The sequence below is a fragment of the Carica papaya genome, chromosome 9, assembly GCF_054855325.1.
Source record: "Carica papaya isolate Zhongbai chromosome 9, ASM5485532v1, whole genome shotgun sequence".
NCBI classification, from domain to species: Eukaryota; Viridiplantae; Streptophyta; class Magnoliopsida; order Brassicales; family Caricaceae; genus Carica; species Carica papaya.
In genome coordinates this window covers 9,432,155-9,450,597 of record NC_142317.1, presented here as the reverse complement: position 1 = coordinate 9,450,597, position 18,443 = coordinate 9,432,155, and the positions used below count along the sequence as shown (strand labels likewise).

At 36.6% G+C, this 18,443-nt stretch overlaps 1 protein-coding gene across 3 annotated transcripts; it reads left to right on the top strand.

Moving 5' to 3' along the window:
- Positions 1 to 54: 54 nt before the first annotated feature.
- LOC110822962 (membrane-anchored ubiquitin-fold protein 3) lies at positions 55 to 2,607 on the top strand. 3 transcript variants are annotated; one of them, XM_022053184.2, is made up of 4 exons: positions 55 to 189; positions 296 to 568; positions 1,001 to 1,177; positions 2,297 to 2,607. In XM_022053184.2, the coding sequence occupies exons 2-4, from the start codon at positions 415 to 417 to the stop codon at positions 2,350 to 2,352; spliced, it is 387 nt and encodes a 128-aa protein (XP_021908876.1). In that variant the 5' UTR covers positions 55 to 189; positions 296 to 414; the 3' UTR covers positions 2,353 to 2,607. The 3 variants fall into 3 exon arrangements, with proteins under 3 accessions (XP_021908876.1, XP_021908878.1, XP_021908877.1); XM_022053186.2 differs by having other exon boundaries at positions 60 to 189; positions 281 to 568; XM_022053185.2 differs by having other exon boundaries at positions 66 to 189; positions 269 to 568.
- The last annotated feature ends 15,836 nt before the right edge of the window (positions 2,608 to 18,443 follow it).

Below are 18,443 nucleotides of genomic sequence, written 5' to 3'. Positions count from 1 at the left end.
AGAAGAAAGTAAAAGCGGTTACGTAAGAAGTACGGAGACTTAAAAAAACAGTAAAACTGCGACGTTTTACGGTTGGTGTGATGCCTTTGGCCACACTTATTGTCGTCTTCACTTCACCGAAACACACCGAACCTTGAAAAACAGCCAAATACAAGACGCTCAACTTAATAGTCAGCTGCTGATAATCTGGTTAGCTTTCTGAATCTTTCTCTTTTCTTTTACGATTAATATTCTCGAAGTGGTGCTAATTATCAAGTTCCTTATTTAGATCCTTTTTAAGTTTTTGCCCTTACAGATCTCTCCTCTTAATTCGCTTGTTATTGGATCGTGTGGAGTTCTGAGTTGAGATCTGATGAGGTGGTATCTAATCGATTCGTAGAAGGGGCTTAAAACGTGGAGGCGAGTTGTCGGTGGATGAAGGGAGAAAGTCAACTGAAAATGCCGGAGGAAGGCTTGGTTGACATAAAGTTCAGGTTGTACGATGGGTCCGACATCGGTCCCTTCCAGTACTCGGCAGCTTCGACGATCGATGTGCTCAAGCAAAGGGTCATCACTGATTGGCCCAAAGGCTAGTTTTGCTCACCCGCCGAATTCTTTGTTGCATCGTTATTTTTCTCCCTTAATTTATTCTTTAAATTCCGTGTTTTATACTTGTGTTTGTTTGCCTTCTCGTTAACTTTCTTTTGAGGATGTTGATTTTTTGGTCAATTTAGATGCTCAAACTGAGTTTTGGTTCATTTTTAGAAAAACCCATCTGGTTTACTCGGGCTTATTGATTTTGGAAGAAGAAAGATGGTAATTCTGCTAAGATATTATTCTGTTTTATTGTGCAAGTTGAAGATTTTATGGTTGATCTGTTTTTTAAATAATATATCCATTTGTTTAAGCTTTTTGAGTTTGTATCTATGATCTATAGGGACAGAAAAGCCAGTAATATCACTATTGGTTGAAAATTTTGTCTATAAATGCTTTTTTCTTCCCTTTTTTGGTTCTCTGTTAGGTAAAACAATTATTCCTAAGGGTGTAAATGAGGTGAAACTGATAAGTTCTGGTAAAATTTTGGAGAACAACAAGACTGTTGGTCAGTGTAAGATGCCTTTTGGTGACCGAGAGATTGCTGGGGGTGTTATCATAATGCATGTTGTTGTACAGCCGTCTTTAGCCAAAACTAAAACAGGTATTTTCTATCTTTATCCTATTAAAGATTTGTTGGAGTTAATCTGTTTATGTAATTCTTAATATCTTCCATGACTTTTCAGCTTATAGATGAATGACTGTTTTATGCTCTCTCTTGCATTGTGTGGAACGTGTTGTATCAACTGGTAAGAACCAACATAAGAGTTGGTTCTATAAGATTTTAGAACCTCTAAATCCCATTTGTCCTTCAGTAAGGTGAACAACTGGCTCTTAAAATTCATTGTTAAGTAGCATGTCATTTTAATAAATGACTAGTGGTTGGCAGACCTACCTGGAGGTGACAATCAATAAGAACCAACATAAGGTGGTGCTATAAGCTTTTAAGACCTGCTTCTGAAATAAATCCCGGTTGTGCTTCAGTTAGGAAAACATTGAACAATTGGCTCTCAACATTCATGTCACTTTAACAGTCATGCAAACCTACAAGAGGATAGCGTTTGCTCTTCTTCAATTATAACAGACTATCCTCACCCTTGGATCTTTATCTCCTCATCTTTATCCAAGGATTCTATTGTGTATGCATATGGGTTGAAACTGGAGTTTGACAGAAGTGAAAGCTATTTTAGTCATTAGTGAGAAGGGTATTATATTGAAACTTTGAACATCATCACTCAATGTAATAGTGCGAACCCTGTGATGCTGTTAATGCTTGGGGTATTGTGTAAATAAGAGGAACTAGCCTGTTACCTATTTAGCCTTCCGATTCTGTTATAGCTGTGTTCTACAGTATCTTGTTCCTTTTTGGTGGAAAGTCAGCAATGCAAAGTCAGCTGCCGAAAAATTAAATCAAATAGAATTCCTGAATGATGGTAAGCGATTAGGGAGAAATGAGTTCATGAATCTAGATTTCCTTAGTTCTCTCATCTTTCAAGCATTTGATTGTGCCACTAATTTAGTGAGGCAGCTGTATCTGACTAGAGTTTAGACAATCTCAAATCTGTCATATGAGAAGTTAAGACTTGTTAGATTAATTAACAGAATGAAAAGCACTTGAAGAGTTCTGCCAAGGACATTGGGTTATTTTTTTCTTTAATGAAAGGGCATTGTTCAATTATTGCATCTATTTCCTTACTTGTACATTCTGATTTTGGTTGAACAGAAAAGAAGGTCGATAATCCACCCAAGAAAGTTGTCTGCTCCTGCTCCATATTATGAAGTTGACTGTATGGAGTTTTACCCTCATATCAATTCTTCAGATACAGAAACATTTTCTTTCAAAGCTCAGTGTATCGATGCAGCATTCATGTGTAGAAGTGCTCAGTGGCGGGGTGATGTACTTCATGTATCTTTTTCTTTTTTCAATCTTTGTATAGACGACTCCTTGTAAAAATACCATTTGCGATCAAATTTCTGAAAGAAATAACTGTGTATTAACGACGACTTACTTGCTGTTGAAACTATTTTCTGAAAGCTCTCTTCCCGTGTAAGTCCTCCAACGAGTTATGATCATCTATGTCATAAATACTGTTATATTTATCCCAAAAAAAATTGAAAATTAGGTTATTGCTAATGATTATTAGACTTCAATTCATTCAGATGAGTAGAACTTCTTTCAAATCTCAAAAAAAAAAAAAAATTTGATGAAATTTTATATGAATTGGTTTTACTTGGAATCCATTTGAAATTAATACTTCATGGTTAAACAACTCAAGCATCAAAAGTAAAATTTTATCATTTGTTAGCATTGATCTGCACGCTATACCAATTGTGTGGTAATAAATGATGGCTAAGATAGTAAGAAATGACAGCCATAATGATTAAGAAAAATAGTGATAATATAATTAAAAGTATAGGATGTGGATAATACCTTCAAGTAGCTAAATATATTGTGGAAAGATCTTTAACATCAAGTAATTGGTCATTTCCATTATCTACTATGTAAGATTCTTGGTTACTAAGAACTGAGGATCCAAGTAATTCAAAAAAGAAGTGGGGATCTAAAGAAGCTCATCCAATTATCTAAGATTTCCGCAGGTTATCCATAAGTTGCAAAAGGATTTTCCTTACATCCTCAACAAGATTATCAAGGCATGGGAAAAAACTTACTGGTCATGTTTAGAAATTAATGAAGTTATATATCGTAATATTTTTAGATTAATATTATCACTAAAATTATTTAATTTATATGATATGATAATATCATAGTTTAAGTTGAGAACTCAAATTTTAAAATTTATTGTTATAATAAGACAAGTACTTACAATTTTTTGTTAAAAGGTCTTTGAGAAATTGTTTAAAATTGAGGATCGAAATCTATTAATTATCAAATATGACCTACTAAGAGTTTTTTTTTTGTTTTCTTAATGGAAACCTATTTAAGATTTATGGTTTCCGTCTATAGTAAATTTTACAACTGGTTATCTATTTTGTATTTAAATTATTCTGAATACAATATCTATTTCTTCATTGTAAATCCTTCAAATAGTTGTAACTTTTTGTTTTCACATTATTTTCTGACATATTTATGTTTTTATGTTGAACAAACATACATATATATATTTATATGGCTCTTTTTCTATGTAAAATACTAGTATGAATATTTTCTTTTAATCTTTTTAATTTTCACTTTTTGGTTTTTCTTATTCTTTTGAAATAACATGTTAATTTACTTTTCCTTTCATATAACAATCATCTGTTTTTCTCCTCCACCATTTACTGTTTGCCTTTTCTTTCTTCCAATTTTAGCTATGAAAAAAAGGGTATGCAGGTTTTTAGTTTTTAATATGTAGTTAACATTTTAATTAATAATTTATTAGGTTATGTTTATTTAGATTTATATTTTGTACATATTTACTTTTAAGTAAAATTATTAGATTATCCTTTTTTCTTATTTTTATTAGTTATATACGAAGATTATTCACGCTGATATGACTTAGCTAGTTAACAAGTATTACTTCAGTCTGTATAGTTACCTATAGTTAGTTTGTTAAGAGTTACTAAGCTGAAATGTCAGTAACCGTTTTTTTCTTTTTTTTTTTTGTATATAAAGAATACTTGTCCAAACTTTGTTTACAGAACAAAAGATTGATTCTCTTCTTTTTCATCTGGTAATGAATTTATCATGGTATCAAAGCAATTGATCCAGCTTTATTGAATTTTTTTTTTCTTTCTTGATTACTGGTCTTGATAACTTGCTTCTATAATGGAGGAAAATAGAATGCAAGATTTGAATGCTAATATTGGAATTGAAAGAGCAACTGAGAACATAAGTAATGAAGAAGGAGATCGAAATCTTTTTGTGTTGCAAAACTCAGATAATCCAGCGATGATTCGAGTTACTAATCCACTTACAGTTAACAATTACCTCTCTTGGACACGAGCTATGAAGATTGCTTTAGGTGCAAAGAATAAACTAGGTTTCATTAATGGTAAACATGTTATGCCTAAGGTTGATTCAACAGATTATGAAAAATGAATTCGAGTAGATTGTACGGTGACCTCATGAATTTTGAATTGCATTTCAAATGATATAGTTGAATCTTTCCTTTACACTAGTTCAGCTATGGAACTATGGTCGGAGTTGAAAAAAATACAATGGTCCCTTATTGTATCAATTACAAAAGGAAATTGCTTCTATAAGTCAAGATAATATGTCTATGGTGCAGTACTTTACAAAGCTGAAAAAATTATGGACGAATTGAATGTGTTGATGTCAATTCCACAATGCATATGCGGTGCATCAAGGTCATTGCTGATATTACTACATCAAATAGATTGATTCAGTTCTAGATGGGGCTCAATAACTCGTATAACAATATCAGAAACCAAATATTAGTTATGAATCCTCTACCTACAATCAATAAGGCTTATTTGATGGTATTATGGGTGGAAAAACAAAATGAAGTTCACAGCAATTATTCAGAACATGTGGAACAGAATGCAATGCTTGCAAGAATACATAATTATAAAAGAGATGGAAATATTAGTCAATCAGGTAGAGTAGGCAAAGGAGGTTGAGGCTTATTCAAGAAAAGATCAGATTTACATTGTGATCACTGTAATCATGATGGTCACACAAAGAATAATTGTTTTAAGCTACACGGATATCCTGACTGGTATACAGACAAGAATGAGCAAAGAACACAAACTGGAGGCAAAAACTATATAAATGCAGTTGACTCGCCAATGGATATGAATAAAGGATTAGTAAACGAGGAAGTAACAAAGTTCATGAAAGGAAAGGTTGTGCAATCTGATATAGTAAATTTTGCTCATCTCAAAGATTTACAGGTAATGTTATTCTTCATGCATTGAATTCAATTGAACATTTTGAATTAAGAACCTGGATAGTAAACACTGGTACATCTAATCATATATGTGTGGATATAATTTTAATAACCTCACTTATTCTAATAACCAAACCTACACCAGTTTGCTTGCTAAATGCTTCCATTAAACTTGTTCACCATACAGGAACTGTGCATTTAATTGAAAAGCTTGCCTTAACCGATGTCCTTCATATACCTAGTTTCAAATTTAACCTGTTATCTATGAATAAATTATCTGAAACAGACTGGATAAAATTTATTTTTTATCCAAAATGTTGCACTTTATAGGACCTGAAGAATGATGAAATCTTGGTTGTGGGAAGAGCGATGTTCAGACTCTATATTTTGGACAGACAATCTTTTTATCTAAAACCCATTAAATTTTTTTTTCCTTCTATGACTAGACTTACTAAAACTCTTTTTTCTGCTCTTGTTGATCAATCTAATGCTAGTTCTGTTACAAATGATTTCTTCTTATGGCATTATAGACTAGGACATACCTCTACTACTGTCATGGATCACTTGCCTTTTGTAATAAAAGATCAAAGAAGCAATAAAACTTGTGATATATTTTCAATGTCTAAACAGCTAAGACTTCATTTTCCTGTCAGTATTGGTTCTTCAAAAAATATTTTTTAACTTCTGCATGTAGATATTTGGGGTCCTTATAGAACAGCTTCTATATTTGGTGCACATTTTGTTTTAACAGTTGTTGATGATTTTAGTAAAACTATTTAAACTTTTTTAATGAATCATAAAACTTAAACAGTTAGAATTTTACAAAAAAAAAAATTACATGATTAAAATACAGTTTTCAACTAATGTTCAACAAGTAAAAACAGATAATTAAGCTGAATTTTTGAGTCATAAATGTCAAATATTGTTTCAAAACTCAGGAATTGTGTATCCAAAATCATGTATTTATACTCCACAACAGAACGGTGTTGTAAAGAGAAACATAAACATTTATTACAAGTTACAAGATCATTGATGTTTAAATAAGCTTTACCAATTAAGTTTTGGGGTAGTGTTATTCTTAAGGCTACATACATCATAAATAGACTGTCAATTTCAGTTTTAATGTAGAAAACACTATTTAAAATGATTTTTCAAAAACTTCCAGATTACACACATCTAAAATATTTTGATTGTTTGTGCTATGTTACTAACGCTCATCCAAAAAAAGATAAATTTGCAAAAAGAGCCTTTAAATGCATATTCATTGGTTATGCTCCTTGACTGAAGACATTTAAGGTCTATGACATGGATAGTAAATAAGTTCTTATTTCTATATATGTAACTTTTCATGAATATAAATTTCCTTTCTGTACTTGTCCTTCTGATCTCGTTGATACTCCATTACCAAACATTCCTTTTGTCATTGATGATTCATATACAGACACTCTTAATGAACATATACATACTCCGACTATTTATTTCAATGATACTAATTCATATTCTTCCTTGACACCACAAAATAAACATGAACCTATTCTTAGAAGAAGCACAAGAAATCGTACACAACCAACCTAGATGAATGATTATGTCTCAAATGTGGTGAATGAACAAAATTTGACTCATGCTAAGAAGCAATCTAATTTTGATCTTGTAAATCATTTTGCCTCCAATTCTCCATATACACCTAATACATTTTTTTATCATACAAACACATGCTTTGCATCCACATACATTGATTTCTTGGCCAATATTACTATTATTAAGGAGCCTGATTCTTATGATCAAGTGAAAACTAGTGTGGAATGGATAACTGCCATGAACAAGAAATTGGAGATACTTGAAAAGAATCATATTTGGGATGTTGTTGACTTACCTGCAGGACATATGATGTCAATGAGTTTACAAAATAAAGTTGAAACAAAATGGTACAATTGACCTTATAAAGCTAGATTGGTAGCCAAAAGCTACAATCAGCTTGAAGGAGTTGATTAGTTTTTCACTAGTAACTAAGATGGTAACTATTTGTTTATTTCTTGCACTTGCAGGCTTTCATTCATAATCCTTACATCAATTAGATATTAACAATGCATTTTTGCATGATTACATTGATGAAAAATTATACACGGTACCACCTAGTGGCTATTTTAAGGCTAGTCCTAGTAAAGTTTACAGATTTAGACGCTCATTATATGGTTTGAAGCAAGCTTCATGTCAATGGAAGTATGAGCTCACTGTCCAATTGTTATAGTATGGTTTTACTCAGTCAGCTAATGATGCGTGTTTATTCATTAAGTCTTCAGCCATTGATTTTCTGGTTCTTTTAGTATATGTTGATGATGTTTTTCTTACTGGAACATCAGAGACTGCTATACATGATGTTAAACAATTTTTACATGATAAGTTTACTATCAAAGATATAGGGTATGCACGATATTTTTTGTGGTTGGAGATTGCTAGTTCAACTGAAAGTATCTACATTAATAAAAAAAATGCTTTTCATCTTTTAACCGATGCAGGTCTTTTAGATGCAAAAGCAGTTATTACTTCATTTCTTAAGGCTCTCAAATTATCACATGAAGATGCTGGTGAAGTACTACCTGCTCTAGACAAGTATAGAATATTAGTAGGCAGACTTCTGTATTTAGGCTTCACCAGGCCTGATCTTACCTACAGTGTTCAACGGTTGAGTCAGTTTGTCAATTGGCCATGCCAATAAATTTGGAAGGTTGTTGTTCATGTCCTTAAATACTTGAAGAGTTGTCTTTTAAAAGGTTTGTTCCATCCATCAAATAGTAAGACATCTCTTGAAGCCTTTTATGATGCAGATTGGGCATCCTGTGTAGACACAGACGTTCTTTAACTGGTCATTCAGTATTTTTTAGACCTTTATTAATTTCTTAGAAGACCAAGAAACAATCCATTGTTTCTAGGTCTTCTGCTAAAGCTGAATATAAGAGTTTGGCATTAACAGTATGGGAACTTAAATGGACTGACTCCTTGCTGCATGATTTTCATATTTCCATTCCTTTGCTCATTCCTCTTTGGTGTGACAATCAAGCTGCATTACACATTACCATTAATTCTATTTTTCACGAACGAACAAAGCATATTGAGATAGATTATCATTTGGTTTGGGATCAGTTTAAAGCAGGTTTTATTGTTGCCAGTCATGTTTCTTCCAAGCAACAGGTTGCAGATATCTTTACTAAGTCATTGTCAACACCATTATTTCAGCATTTTATTTCTAAGTTGGGCTTGATTGATCTTCATCAAGCTCCAACTTGAGAGGGGGATAAAGATTATTCATGCTGATGTGGCTTAGCTAGTTAATACCTGTTATTTCAGTCTGTATAGTTACGTATAGTTAGTTTGTTAAGAGTTGCTTAGCTAAAATGTCAATAACTGTTTTTCTTCTCCTTTTTTGTATATTAAGAACAGTTGTCCAGACTTTCTTTACAGAACAAAGATTGATTCTCTTTTTCTTCATCTGATATTGAATTTATCAATATATAATTACTAATTTATATTTTCCTTTTTCAATATATTATTTTTCGTGAAAAAGAAAATATTGATTTGCACGTCTATTATTTTTCTTTTAACTCACTATTTTTCTCTCAACAAATTTATGGGTATCCTCTTCTTATTTTCAATTTACAAAATTATTATCAATATTCAATTTTCATTTTAGACAATGATTCTTTTTCTTATAATTTTTATTCATAATCTACGTAAATCATCAATTTAGGAATTAAATTGTGATTACGTACACTACACAAAGACACTCTCCTTCTAGTTAAGAAAACAGATTGCCTTAGTTGATATGAAAGCTAGACAATTCACAACTGCTTGGTTTTCATTTATAGTAATTTGTTAACGGGAGTTATATATTTATAAAGCTCTACAGCTCTTTACAGGGAAAAAAAGAAAACACAAGAATGACACAAGAAAAACAATAAACTTTCACTGCCAATTAACGTGGAAGAAACTAGAAAATATATACAGCTTTAATGGTTTTCAGTGAGGGACAATTATGTTCTATAAAGAGGACGATTGCATTCCAGTTGTCGACCATGCGTGTTTGTCTGAGAGCTGTGGGATGAGTTGGTATGCTGACTGGGACTTTTTGCTGATCTGGACAAGTTGGCACACTTGTCTTCTTGAGTCGACTGTTGCCAGTTGTTCTTCTCATTCCCTCTCAAACTTGTCAAGGGAAGCGGTCGATGAACCAGTCCAAGTTTTTTCTTGAAATACTTAACTTGTATTTGTGACAGGGCCTTGATGAAGCAATCGGAGATCTAATCGCATGAGGGCATGTATCTAATATCGAGAGCTCTTTTTGTCACTTTGTCGCGAATGAAGTGAACAACAACTTCAATATGTTTGATTCATGAATAAAAAACATGATTATTTGCAAGAGCCGTGGCACTCATATTATCACACCAGACTATCAGAGTTTGTGGAATAGTGATGTTTATCTCTGAGTAGGGACTCCAGCCAGGTGATTTCACAAGTTAGATGAGTCAGGGCCCTGTACTCAGATTCGGCACTTGACCTTGATTCAACATTCTGCTTCTTTGAACTCCAGGAGATCAAGTTCTCTCCAAGATAGACGTAGTAACCCGAGGTCGAGCGACGATCATCCTTAGAGCAGGCCCAGTCGACATCCGAATACCTAACAATGTTTAGTCTGTCACCAGGTTTAATGTGTAGATCGACATTAGTCGTTCCTTTTAGATATCGGAGAACTCTTTGTAAGGCTTTCATATGAAGATCAGTTTGTTTTTGCGTGAATTGGCTAAGTTTGTTGACAATGAACGATATATTTGGCCTTGTGTGAGTTAGATATTGAAGAGATCCTATCATTTTTCAATAGGGAGTCAGATCCTTCAGTTCTTTCCCTTCTCCAGTGGATAAGTTGTTGTCGATTACTGCCGATGTCAGACATGGTTTAACAGAGAGCATATTGCCTCTTTTAAGGAGTTCTTCAACGTATTTTGTTTGAGTAAAGAAAAGACCAGTGTCATCCCGTATTGCTTCGATGCCGAGGAAGAGATGAATGTCTCCAAGATCTTTTAGTGCAAATAAATTATGAAGTTGGTTGATGACACTTAACATCATCTCTGGTCTGTTTTATGTAACAATTATATCATCAACACATATTAGGATGAAGATTTTGGTTCTCTGCAAGGAAGAAAAAGAAAGATGTATCTGCTTGTAAGTTTTAGAAGCCCCATTCGAGCAGTGAGGAGTTGAGTTTGTCAAAACATGCTCCTGAAGCTTGCTTGTGTCCATAGAGAACTTTATTGAGTTGACAAAGATAGTTAGGGTGTTTGGGATTTTAATGACCCAAGAAATCCAAAAGAAAATATATAATAATTTAAGTGTAGAAGCGAAATAAAAGGTTAAGGTTTACATGCCTTACACAATAACTTAAAAGTACTGAACAAACATCACGGAATGAATTCTCTAAAAGAAACACGAAAAATAAGAAAAGTTAAGGAAAATATAAAGTATCTAGCATCTACTCGCAATCTTCTTGCGGATCGGGCTCGGGAGCCAGGTCCTCTTGATCTGAAATGGTTAAATAAGGTGTGAGCTACACTAGCCCAGTAAGGACATTACACTATATCACCGGCACAGAAGTAAAGGTTGGTAGAAAATCAAAAACAACTAATGGAGCACTAAATTTAAACCAAAATATTTATTAAAAGTAAAACCATTTATCTTTTTACTTACCATTGGAGAATTTATGAAACAAATTATAAAAGCAATAATCTCATTCAGATTACAACTTCATGTACAATCAGCAACATAGAACATATTATAAATTCATATTTATTAACAATAAACTAAATCATAATCGTTTCTCGTTTCACCAGCCCACTAATATCCATGGGGATCCATAGGGTTGTCTCCGCTACACGTGAACCATTTTCTTTAACAATCTTAATTACAGAGTCGTCCCATACCCTGTCCGGTATGAGTACCAAGACATTAAACCTCAATACCCCGTCCGGTATGAGGGTGAAGCGGGTCGTCCTCATACCTCGTTCGGTATGAGCGCCAAAGTCTCCATACTCCGTCCAGTATGAGACAACGTTCACGATAGGGTTCTCTATGAACCTAGTATGTCCACCATCTCTCAGGATATCTAGTGAGACTGTCGTCTTATCTGTTTATTTGATCACACTCATTTCTTGTTTTTTCTTAGTCTCCGTTACCAAATCAAACATAATTACATAAACAAATGAACATGCATCCGGTAACGCAATCATATCTTAAATTTCAAAATCACACAGCGATCAAGTAAGGCAGTAATACATGCATTTAAACCATAAAGCAGATAAACTAGATACCATCATACTTTTAAACTGTAAAATAAATCAACAGAAAACAATGTCCGGTTCAGGCTCCATTAGCAATCCGTAATTAATTATGCACATCTATTTAATTTGTATAAAATACTGTATTATTATTTATTCAAACTTCAATTCTATGATAGGAAATAAGGTGAGGGGTACTTACTTGATTTGACGCCGAAAAGCTAAATGGTTTACTGTGCCTATGGGCGGTCCCTTAGTTTCCTGACTTTTTCTTCAGGAACTAAAACGCGTTTACGGTACCTACAAATGTCCCAAATAACCCAAAAATCAGTCTCAGGGCCTACTCAGCCAATTTTAAAAATCTGACACGGCAGCTCTGTCGTGCTCCGATGACGGCGCCGTCACTCGCGGCAGCGATCCGCCTCGGGTTGGCTGTTTTTGGCCCTTTTTGACCAAATTAAGCCAAACTTGCATAAGTTCCTGCGATAAAACACACTTAGGGCCCTCGGTTGGCCGAAAAAATGTAGACAACCGAAACTCACCGGCGACGGGGCTCTCCAGTGCGGCGGCTCCTTCGGCTCACGTTGCGGTTCGGTGTTTTGCTCTGGTCAATCTGTAGAGAAGGAAACGGTGATCACAACAGTAGAAAAATTACATGAAACAGGAATCGAGAAGGGCCTCATCAGAGGCAGTTTGTGAAATTTCCCGCCGCGGCGCCGCCAGACTTTGGCGGCATTTTTTTACCAATTGGCTAGTTCTTTCACTCTGATTTGACCATGGGTGGGTTTAGAATTGAATTTCATGCAAAAAGAAAATTTTTTTACCTCTTTTAGCGGTCGGAAAAGGTTCCAGTGTGGCGGCGGGTGGCAACGGTCGGCTCCCTGGCAGCTGGGCTGTCTTCTCCGGCGAGGAGTTCTAGCGGCTAGGGTTAGGTTTGGGTGCGGATGAGGTTATTTATACCCATCCACTTTTGATTTGGGCTGTCCATCGCTTTTGATTTTGACCGTCCGATCGCGATTAAATAGGAAAAAAATCTAGACCATTCATCGCGATTCAATCTGGGTCGTTCGTGCACGATTCAATCTGGGTTGTCCGTGTGTGATTTTAATTTAGCCCGTCTGTGCGTGTGGGAATGGATCTCAGTCGTTCGACCGCACGCATACAGATCGCCCACGTGGCTCCTTCCTTGTGGCCTCCCGCGTCAGTCCTCTACCCCCTGGCGCGTCCTGGTTGGTCGGGACTGCTGACCGGGCATCTGACGTGGCACAATTTTTTTAAATTGTGTTTTGGCTTCCAGTTTCTGATTTTTCTTTCAAAAATACAATCAGAACCCAAATTTTCACCTATTTTTCTCAAAATTATTTTCAATTTAATCCTTAACAAATTTTTACTCTTTTTTTCATTAAATTAAAATAAAATAAATAAAATAAATAAATAACTATATTTAAAAAAAGTAAAAATAAAAATAAAAGCATATGTTGAGTGTTACAACTCTCCCCTCCTTAAAAGAAATTTGGTACCTCAAATTTGTCTCTCACTCTCAATCGAACAGCTTGGCATACTCGACTCTAAAGTCTGATTCTATCTCCCATGTAGCCTCCCTCGGTGTGTGGTTCTGCCATATGACCTTTACAAAAAAAAATTTTTGGTTGTGGAGTAACCTGCTCTTTCGATCCACAATGCCAACTGGTATTTTCTTGTAGGATAAATTCTCCTTGAGTGGAAGAGGCTCGTGGGCCAAGACATGAGAGGGGTTCGGGTTGTACTTGCGTAGCATGGACACATGAAACACATTGTGAACCTTAGAAAGTTCTGGAAGCAGTGCTAGTCTATAGGTGGTGGTACCAATCCTGTTTAAGACTTCAAATGGTCTAATAAATCGGGGGTTTAGTTTTTCTCTTCTGTCGAACCTACTGATTTCCTTGAAAGGAGTGACCTTAAGGAACACCCGGTCGCCTTTCTCAAATTCCAAATCTCTCCTCCGGGTGTCCGTATAACTCTTCGGCCTGCTCTGAATCGTTTAAATGTTCTTTCTTATCTTAACTATTTTAGATGTAGTCTCCTCTACTAGCTCTAGGCTGAACAGTTTTCTATTGCCCACTTCTTCTCAACAAATCGGCGATCTGTATGGGCACCCATATAACGCCTCATACAGAACCATGCCAATACTCAAGCTCCCGGAGTCAATGACACAAGCTCAAAGCATATCCTCAAGTGTACGGATTGTCCTTTCTGACTGTCCATCAGTCTGAGGGTGGAATGCAGTACTGAGGGACAACTTCGTTCCCATGATTTGCTGAAAGCTATTCCAAAACCGAGAAATGAACCTGGGATCCCCGTCGGACACTACTGTGACTCGGACTCTATGTAATCTGACTATTTTCTTGATATATATTCTTGTTAACTTGTCCAAGGGATCAGTCATCCTGATGGCCAAGAAGTGGGAAGACTTGGTAAACTGGTTGACAATTACCCAGATGGCATCATGTCCTGAGCGTGTCTTAGGTAATTCTGTCACGAAGTCCATAGTGATATGTTCCCACTTCCATTCTGATATCGGTAATGGCTGAAGTAGCCCGCCTGGGTGCTAATGCTCTGTCTTGACATGTTGACATACTAAACACTTAGAAACAAAGTCAGTTATATCTCTTTTCATCCCGTTCCACCAAAATCAGGGTTGCATACTTTGGTACATTTTAATGCTTCCGGAATGCATGGCAAACTTTGAGCTATGGGCCTCTGTCATGATGTTTCTCTTTAACTCACTGTCACTTGGAACGCACACTCTGTCCTAGAATTGGAGCAACTCATCGACGGAGACTCGAAATTCTAAGCTAACTCCCTGTCCTGCATCTTTCTTGAGGGCTACTAGGACAGGATCGGCTGACTAAGTTTTCCTTATTTTCTGGATTAACTTAAGCTGAACGGTCAGATGACCCAAACATGTGACTATCTTCAAGTACTGAATCCGAACCTATTGTGTGGCCCCAATCTGCATGCATTCTGAAACTATCAAATGGGCTAATATACCTGCACTTTTTCTACTGAGTGCATCGGCTACCACGTTACCCTTACTTGGATGATACAAGATGTGACAATCATAGTCCTTAAGAAGTTTTTTCCACCTTCTATGACGCATGTTGAGATCTTTTTGAGTGAATATGTGTTTCAAACTCTTGTGATCGGTATAGATCTGAAATGTCTCTCCATATAAATAATGGCACCAAGTCTTCAAGGCATGTATGATTGCGGCAAGCTCTAAGTCATTGATGGGATAGTTTTTCTCATGACTTTTTAACTGTCTGGACCCATAAGTTATGACCTTCTTATGTTGCACTAAAACGCAACCCAGTCCTAGATATGAGGCATCACTGTAAACTGTATATCCTCCTGATCTACTCGGTAAGGCCAGCACAGGTGCAGTAGTCAGCCGATCCTTTAGTTCTGAAAAACTTTTTTCACAATCCTCATTCTACTTAAATTTGACATTCTTCTTTATGAGTCGGGTCAGGGGAGCAGTTAGACTAGAAAATCCTTCAACAAACCTACGGTAATAGTCCGCCATTCTCATAAAGCTACGGATCTCTTCAACTGATGGTAATTTCTCCAGCCGAGCACCGGTTCAACCTTTTCAGGGTTCACTAATACTCCATCCTTTGATATGATGTGTCCTAAGAAGGTGGTCTGCTCAAGTCAAATCCACACTTGCTCAACTTTACATATAGCTTCTTTCCTCTGAAAACTTGCAAAACCTGAGCTAGATGGTGAGCATATTCCTCTCTGCTTTTTGAATAAATCAGGATGTCATCAATGAACACGATAACAAATTGATCTAAGAATATTCTGAAGACTCTGTTCATCATATCTATGAATATGGCTGGGGCGTTGGTTAGCCCAAATGACATGACCAGGAACTCATAGTATCCGTACCTGGTTTGAAAAACTGTATTGGGGATGTCTTTCATCTTGATTTTCACCTGATGGTAACCTGAACGCAGGTCTATTTTGGAGAAGACCTACACACCCTGCAACTGATCGAAGAGGTCATCAATCATGAGAATCAGATACTTGTTCTTGATTGTGACTCTATTCAATCATTTGTAATCAATACATAGCATCAACGTTCCATCTCTCTTTCTGGCAAAAGTGACTCCGACACCCCAAGAGGACACTCTATGTCTGATAAAATCACTGTCCTGCAATTCAGTGATATGTTTTCTCAGTTCCTCCATCTCAACGCGGCTCATGCGGTAAGGAGTAACCGAAATAAGCTGGGTGTCTGGCTGTAGGTCTATAGTGAATTTGACTTTCTTATCCACTGACAGTCCGGGTAGTTCATCCGAAAACACATCTGAAAAGTCTCTGACTACCGAAATCTCTTAAATTCAATTCTCTTTTTTGGGTTTGCCTAGTTAGAGAAAACAGTAGGGTTAAAGTACTTGACGAATAAGAAAACTTGTCATCAAGGAATAAGTACTAAATAATTTTATTAATTTGTAAATGGCTCCTCATTAGAAGGATTGAATACAACTTTCTTGCTAAAATAATCTACGATGGTGTAATACTCCGCTAGCCAATTTATTCCTAAAATTACATCAAAATCTCCCGTGTCTAATTCTATTAGGTCCGCACTCAATTTCTAATCTGCTATCTCTACGACACAAGTCTTGTAGACAACTTCTTTCAATAATGTCATACTCCCAGCAGTAGACACAAACAACATAAAATCAAGTTTATCAGGTGATACATTAAATTTTGATGCAAAAACAGGTGAAACAAATGAATGCGATGCACCAACGTCAATCAAAACATAAACAAAATAGTTACAGATAGTGTACATATCCTGTACCATGTCCGGGTTGGCTTCAGCATCCTGCTGGATGAGATTATAAGCTCTGCTCTGGATAAGAGGTCTGCTCTGATTCTGGTTCCTTGGGCACTCTCTCGCATAATGCTGGGCACTACCACATATGCGACAGGTGTTGTTGAGGCGGTAGCAGGGCCGGTCCCCATGATCCCTGCCGCAATACTGACATATCTTACTATGTCTTGTCACTGGAGCCTGAGGGGGAGCCTGGATCACCAGTCTAGGCCTTTTGTTCTGTTGGACAGACGCATTAGGTGCTGGTCTGCGGGGTGGAGCTAAGGGTCTGAGGTTCCCTGCTGCATGAGGGAGGGTGTGGAAACTCCTCTCCACCAGTTGTGCCTTGGCCAGATGGCCGAATAAGTCCTGAGCTCCAGTACGAACAAATGCTGTTTGATCTCTGGGCGGAGGCCCCACTGGAACCTCCTAACCTTCCTGCCCTCATCCAACAACGTCTCAGGGGATTATCGGCCCAACTCCATAAACTTATGAGCATATTCTGACACGATCATATTCCCTTGGACTAACTGGACGAACTCCATCTCCTTCAGATGTCGGAGATGCTCTGGGAGGTACTCTGCATAAAAGGCTACTAGAAACTATTCCAAAGTAACTGGAACAGGCAGGGTGGTGTGTTTGAGTTCCTACTAGCGATCTGTTTCTCTCACTAGCATGTAGGTAGCAAGGGTGACCTTCTACTCAGAAGTCACCCATAGGATCTTAAAGGCCTTCTCTGTCTCTACCAACCAGTACTCGGCATCTTCAAAAGAGGATCTTCCTGTAAAATTAGATGAGTTTAGTCTCTTGTACCTCTCTATGTAGCCCGGGTCAATCATGGGAGGAACTAGGTCCCGTGGAAAAGGAACTAAGTCAGGCTGAGGATAGACTGGGAGGCCATGTGGTGGTACTTGCTGATATAGTGGGGGCACTAAATTGTACTGTGGCGGTGCCAGGCAGTACTGTGGCTGGGGCACTAAATCATACTGCGGTGGTGCCGGGTGGTACTGTGGAGGAGCAAGATCGTACCGGGGTGGCTCGAGATCCTCTCGCTGCGGTGGTGGCTCAACTGTGGTAGCGGGGGAGGGTCAGGTAGCTCCCTCCTCTCCTCTCGACCCTGCTGGGCAGTAATGAGTCTCTCCAACATCTCAAATATCCTATCAACATCTTCCCTAAACGAACCATCCCGAACTGCTCGATTTAGTGGGGATCTTCCTCTCCTCATCTCTCTGTACCTGCATTTCACAAGGAATGGTTGAGTGATAATTCATTGATTTGGTGTTTCTCTAAGTATTATTGTGTAAGGGATGGGTTCGAGAAACGCGACTCTGATACCAACTGTAACGACCATAGAAATCCAAAAGAAAATATATAATAATTTAAGTGCAGAAGTGAAATAAAAGGTTAAGGTTTACATCCCTTACACAATAACTTAAAAGTATTAAACAAACATCACGGAATGAATTTTCTGAAAGAAACACAAAAAATGAGAAAAGTAAAGGAAAATATAAAATATTTAGCATCTACTCGCAATCTTCTTGCGGATCGGGCTCGAAAAACAGGTTCTCTTGATCTGAAATGTTTAAATAAGGGGTGAGCTACACTAGCCCAGTAAAGACATCACATTATATCACCGATACAGAAGTAAAGATTGGTAGAAAATCAAAAACAACCAATTGAGCACTAAATTTAAACCAATATATTTATTAAAAGTAAAACCATTTACCCTTTTACTTACCATTGGGGAATTTATGAAAACAAATTATAGAATCAATAATATCATACAGATCACAACTTTACGTACGATCAGCAGCGTAGAACATATCATAAATTCAC

Excerpts from the sequence above, each read along its gene's own strand:
- LOC110822962 (XM_022053184.2), top strand. The coding sequence starts at position 415 with ATGAAGGGAGAAAGTCAACTGAAAATGCCGGAGGAAGGCTTGGTTGAC. Across the intron at positions 569-1,000 it reads CATCACTGATTGGCCCAAAG|GTAAAACAATTATTCCTAAG; the intron begins GCTAGTTTTGCT and ends GTTCTCTGTTAG. Across the intron at positions 1,178-2,296 it reads TTTAGCCAAAACTAAAACAG|AAAAGAAGGTCGATAATCCA; the intron begins GTATTTTCTATC and ends TTGGTTGAACAG.